Below are 6,000 nucleotides of genomic sequence, written 5' to 3'. Positions count from 1 at the left end.
CTCTTCTCTACTTAGCCAACCAACTCTGTTCTCTCTCAGCCCTCTCCTCTCTTCATATCTCCCCCAATGGTTTAGCTCTACCTCTGGAGGGGAGCCATCTACTTCCCCTGCCAGTTGGGTTTGTAATACTCAATCTCCAGCATCGTGGTACAAACAGTGGGAAACAAGGAGTCGTATTCAAACTTTATGTGTGTGTGCGCAGGTGTGGGTTGCGATGCAAGTGTGTGTGTTGCGAGTGTGGGTATGGATTCCAGTGAGTGTGAGTGAAGCTTTCAGTGTGTGTGTGTGTGTGTGTGTGTGTGTGTGTGTGTGTGTGTGTGTGTGTGTGTGTGTGTGTGTGTGTGTGTGTGTGTGTGTGTTTGTGTGTGTGTGTGTGTGTGTGTTCGTGTATGTTTGTGTGTTCCATGTGTGTGTGTGTGTGTGTTCCGTGTGTGTGTGTCCCATCCTTAAACACAGCAATGGAACAGACAGAGGCAGGTGTCTTGGTTGACGTTGAGCAGGCTCAGACGGATGCTTCCCCCGGGACACTTAATGGAGTTTTGATTGTATAACATCCATTTTAACAAAAAGCTCCCCCAAAGAGTGGCAGATTTCTCTCCTTCGCAGTGTGCTTGTTTCGTGTCACCGTGCGGTGGCTGCCATATGGTCTGGGGAAAGAGTTAAATAAGTCATGAGGCAGCTGACTCTTCCTGCTCAGCTCAGCCACCATTTTAATGAGAAAATACATATTTTCAGCCTCCTCCATCCACCCCATGTAACAACATGGCAACATGTAAACAACAGAATGAACAGGCCAGTCCATTACGGGGCTTGGCTTAATATGGCCATGCATTTGGCTCAAGCATCTCTATTAGATTATATCATTACATGTTACTCATCAAACCTCCCTCTTCTTCCAACAGCTACCCAAGCAGCCTACTTTTCCCAGCAGCCCCAAGACCAGGTAGTGGTGGCTGGTCAATCGGCGACTCTGCCCTGTGTCATCGTGGGGTACAGAGGAATGGTGCAGTGGACCAAAGACGGCCTGGCGCTGGGTGGAGAAAGAGATCTGCCAGGTATGCATCTTATCTGACCAACATCTCTCTGTGTGTCTCGCTCTCTGTCTTCCCCCTGTCTCTCTGTCTCCCCCCCTCTCTCTCTCTCTCTCTCTCTCTCTGTCTTCCCCCTCTCTCTCTGTCTTCCCCCTCTCTCTCTGTCCCCCTCTCTCTCTCTGTCTCCCCCTCTCTCTCTCTCTCTCTCTCTCTCTCTCTCTCTGTCTTCCCCCTCTCTCTCTGTCCCCCCTCTCTCTCTCTCTCTCTCTCTCTCTGTCTTCCCCTGTCTCTCTGTCTCCCCCCTCTCTCTCTCTCTCTCTGTCTTCCCCCTCTCTCTCTGTCTCCCCCTCTCTCTCTCTCTCTCTCTGTCTCTCTGTCTTCCCCCTGTCTCTCTGTCTCCCCCCCCTCTCTCTCTCTCTCTCTCTCTGTCTTCCCCCTCTCTCTCTGTCCCCCTCTCTCTCTCTCTCTCTCTCTCTCTCTCTGTCTCCCCCCTCTCTCTCTCGCTCTCTGTCTTCCCCCTGTCTCTCTGTCTCCCCCTCTCTCTCTCTCTCTCTCTCTCTCTCTCTCTGTCTTCCCCCCTCTCTCTGTCCCCCCCTCTCTCTCTCTCTCTCTCTGTCTTCCCCCTCTCTCTCTGTCCCCCTCTCTCTCTCTCTCTCTCTCTCTCTCTGTCTCCCCCCCTCTCTCTCTCTCTCGCTCTGTCTTCCCCCTCTCTCTCTGTCTCCCCCTACCCCTCTCTCTCTCCACCCTCCCTCTGTCTGTCTCCCCCATCTCTCTCTTACTCTCTGTCACAGTCTAGCTCCCCTACTTCTCTCTCTCCCCCTGATCAATTCATGGTCTCATTAGGAAGCCTTGGCTCTCTGTCTGTCTGTCTACTCAAATTAATGGAGGTGGAGAGAAACAAATATACTGCAGACAGCCTCTCTACCACAAACAGACACAGAGCATTTCATTTGTTGTTTAGCATTTTGAGGCTTTTGTACCAAGGTGGATAATCAATTGGCTGGTGTCACGCGCTGACATTTAGCTGTGTTCTGGACTAGTGGGAAGGTGGATGAGGCTCGGGGTTGACCTTAGACACTACATCTTGATTTTGTCTGTGCTTTAAAGGACAGTCAGTCTCCTCACGCCCCAATCTCACATGTAGCTGTGGCCTTGACCTAGCCAGTCCCACGCTGCTCAGCCAACGGAACGGCTCAGTGCTTAACCGGGGGTGGTGTAGCACCATTTCCATTTATGTCTTAAAGGCCCTTGGCGTTTGTTTGTGGCGTGAGTCTGCTCATTTTGCAGTCTTTTCATTCCGGTTTGGGTTTGTTGTTCTGCTGTTAATTGTTGGGTTTGTTTTCTTGTTTTCTTTCCCATTCTCTGACTCACTGTATTCCTTGTGTTGGCTTAATGCAGGGTGGACACGCTACTCCTTAATGGGTGACCCGCTATCAGGTGAGCACAGCTTGATGATCGACTCGGCTGAGCTGGCGGATGACGCCGTGTACGAGTGTCAGGCTACGCAGGCCGGACTGCGCTCCCACCGAGCCAAGCTCACTGTTCTAGGTAAGATACACAGCTGCTGCACACACCGCACAAGGGCACACACAGGGACACAGACACACACACACACGGGCACACACAGGGACACAGACACACACACACACGGGCACACACAGGGACAAACACACCCTGATCTGCAGGTTGGCTCTACAGAGGGAGATTGTTAAGCACCATTATGGTTCTGACAGACTTACACACACACACACACACACACACACACACACACACACACACGGGCACACACAGGGACAAACACACCCTGATCTGCAGGTTGGCTCTACAGAGGGAGATTGTTAAGCACCATTATGGTTCTGACAGACTTACACACACACACACACACACACACACACACACACACACACACACACACACACACACACACACATGTTTAAAATGCTCACAGTTTCTATGTCTTGTAACTGTTTATGACATCACCTGCTGTTATCAACTTTCACAAATAACACCTGTAAAATGTACTTACTCCCGTATATCAGCCCTGTAAATATTTTTCAAACCCAACAGAGCCAGCGAAAAAAACAATTTTCCTTCAGTATCGATAATCAAGACTGTGGAAGTCTAGGATAATGTGATTGCTGCAGTCACAAATGACTTGCGTGGACACTTAAAAAGTCAAGTTCTGCACAGTTAGCACATTTTACAGTGAGTCACAATATTTGTCAACCATGGGGCAGCTTTTACATTAACGCAAAGTGAGTGATCTACATATTCACCAGGCATCCAGAGGTGGGGAGAGGAGGGTGGTGGTGGAGAGAGGGATGGCGGAGGGGGGTGAGAGGAGAGAGAGGCCCCTCGTGGGACTCCCAGACAGTGAAACACTGCTGGCACCTGGTGGCCGATGGTGGAACAGGCAGCAGCACATTCATTAGACTGAACGTCTCTCTGATGATCTGGCAAATACACCCAACAAAGCAGAGAGACAGTTACAGAAGACACTGGAGCCTCAGCTCTATGCACCAACAACAAGGCTAGGCTCCTGTACTGTCTCCCCACTGCCCTGCTTGTTTCTGTCATTTTATGAGCTCGTTTAAGCAGCGAGACGAGGGGGAGAAGAAAAGGCAGCGAATGAAAGGCTGGTCATGTGAATTCTGACGACCCATGATGAAGAACACTGCTCTAATTGGCTTGACTCAGTGTTGGGCTAAGCTCCGCTCACTATCCACTTCCTCTCCGCTCCTACGACCACGTGCAGCTCCAAAGAGCACAATGCAGCGCGGTCAATAGAGATCACACCCACATACACCCACCCAAACCCAGCTTCACAACGCCTGCACTGCACAGAGTGGAGGTGGGCGAGGATGGACTGTTTGATTGGTTAGCGTGAGCCTTTGTGGACAGAAAAGGCGGTAGATGTTGTTTCCTAACACCTAGTAGAATGTCCCCATTAAGAGAGGAGCAAATCAAGCAGGGACCGGGGTGTGTGTGTAGGCCTGTTTCGAGAACACAGATACACAGAGGCTAGGGTCTTGAAGTGTGTGTGTGTGTGTGTGTGTGTGTGTGTGTGTGTGTGTGTGTGTGTGTGTGGTCAGTGTGGGGAAATCAATGCAGCCAGATGAGACCAGAAAAATCCGGCGCATTCAAAGGAGTCAACGGCGGGAGAGCAGCCAAGGGAGTCGGCATGGAAATTAAAATCACCTAGCACTCGGATTCCATTAGTGTCCGGGCCGCGGTGGCGGAAGGACCTCTGACAATTCAGATACACACACAGAAATTGGTTCAGCGGAGGGAGCAAGAGAGAGAGAGAGAGAGAGAGAGACCGGGGCGCAGGCCTGCTGCTGTTTACGCCTGACGTTATTGCCTGGGGAGATAGACACCTTCATCAGGGGTGGCAGCGTGTGCGAAACCATGCAAATAAATGAACAAATAAGCAATTCAGATGAAACATCACTGGGCAACAGTGGGAGTAAAAGAGTACTAATGCCAGTCTCAATGTTAAGAAGGAAAATGAAATAGCTCTTCTCTTTTTTTCTTCTCAAAGCCAAATGTTGTCGGTTTCCATTCCAGTCTACAAAGTAGAAACACACCTGGTGAACCAACATGATGATGAAAGGATATTGTTTTCTCTGCAGCGTTAACACATCACATTAATCTCACGAGATGTTCCTCTCATTCAGAAGTGTACTGTGTACTGTAAAAGGAGCTTTCAGTTTGGTGGGTTGTTTCTCTCCTCTAACATGAATGCGTTGTGTTTCCTCCTTCTCTCCCTGTAGTTCCCCCCACAGACCCGGTGGTGGAGGGGGGTCCTATCATACGTGTGAAGGCCCACACACCCTACAACCTCACCTGCCGCGCCTCGGGGGCCAAGCCTGCCGCCGAGATCACCTGGTACAGAGACGGAGAGGTCATGGACACGGCCATATACTCCAAGGTACAGAAGTACTACAGCATAATCAGATAACAGGTCGGGCCAGGGCAGGTTAGAGAGAGCAGGGCCATGCCCAACCTCATCAGGATCCACTAACACCCACACAACACCAGCACAGCTCAGCAGAGTACAGCAGAGCCCACCTATGCAGGCCATGGCAGGGTATAGCAGAGCCCACCTAAGCAGGCCATGGCAGGGTACAGCAGAGCTCATCTAAGCAGGCTATGGCAGGGTACAGCAGAGCTAATCTAAGCAGGCTATGGCAGGGTACAGCAGAGACCATCTAAGCAGGCTATGGTAGGGTACAAGGGTACAGCAGAGCTCATCTAAGCAGGCTATGGCAGGGTACAGCAGAGCTCATCTAAGCAGGCTATGGCAGGGTACAGCAGAGCTCATCTAAGCAGGCTATGGCAGGGTACAGCAGAGCTAATCTAAGCAGGCTATGGCAGGGTACAGCAGAGACTATCTAAGCAGGCTATGGCAGGGTACAGCAGAGCTCATCTAAGCAGGCTATGGCAGGGTACAGCAGAGCCCAGATTAGCAGGCTATGGCAGGGTACAGCAGAGCTCATCTAAGCAGGCTATGGCAGGGTACAGCAGAGCCCAGATTAGCAGGCTATGGCAGGGTACAGCAGAGCCCAGTTTAGCAGGCTATGGCAGGGTACAGCAGAACTCATCTAAGCAGGCTATGGCAGGGTACAGCAGAGCTCATCTAAGCAGGCTATGGCAGGGTACAGCAGAGCTCATCTAAGCAGGCTATGGCAGGGTACAGCAGAGACTATCTAAGCAGGCTATGGCAGGGTACAGCAGAGCTCATCTAAGCAGGCTATGGCAGGGTACAGCAGAGCTAATCTAAGCAGGCTATGGCAGGGTACAGCAGAGACTATCTAAGCAGGCTATGGCAGGGTACAGCAGAGCCCAGCTTAGCAGGCTATGGCAGGGTACAGCAGAACTCATCTAAGCAGGCTATGGCAGGGTACAGCAGAGCTCATCTAAGCAGGCTATGGCAGGGTACAGCAGAGCTCATCTAAGCAGGCTATGG

At 51.1% G+C, this 6,000-nt stretch overlaps 1 protein-coding gene across 11 annotated transcripts in view; it reads left to right on the top strand.

Annotated features, from left to right (window-relative positions):
- Positions 1–6,000, top strand: part of LOC112227055 (kin of IRRE-like protein 1) — a 47,326-nt gene that overhangs the window by 28,779 nt on the left and 12,547 nt on the right. For all 11 annotated transcript variants that reach the window (XM_042309528.1, XM_042309526.1, XM_042309518.1 and 8 more), the window contains exons 2-4: positions 903–1,055; positions 2,430–2,579; positions 4,805–4,962. In XM_042309528.1, the coding sequence (XP_042165462.1) occupies positions 903–1,055; positions 2,430–2,579; positions 4,805–4,962 (461 nt within the window). The remainder of the gene's footprint in view (positions 1–902; positions 1,056–2,429; positions 2,580–4,804; positions 4,963–6,000) is intronic.

Source organism: Oncorhynchus tshawytscha, linkage group LG03 (assembly GCF_018296145.1).
Source record: "Oncorhynchus tshawytscha isolate Ot180627B linkage group LG03, Otsh_v2.0, whole genome shotgun sequence".
NCBI lineage: Eukaryota > Metazoa > Chordata > Actinopteri > Salmoniformes > Salmonidae > Oncorhynchus > Oncorhynchus tshawytscha.
The sequence above is the reverse complement of the archived record's forward strand: the minus strand, read 5'-3'. Positions and strand labels throughout refer to the sequence as shown.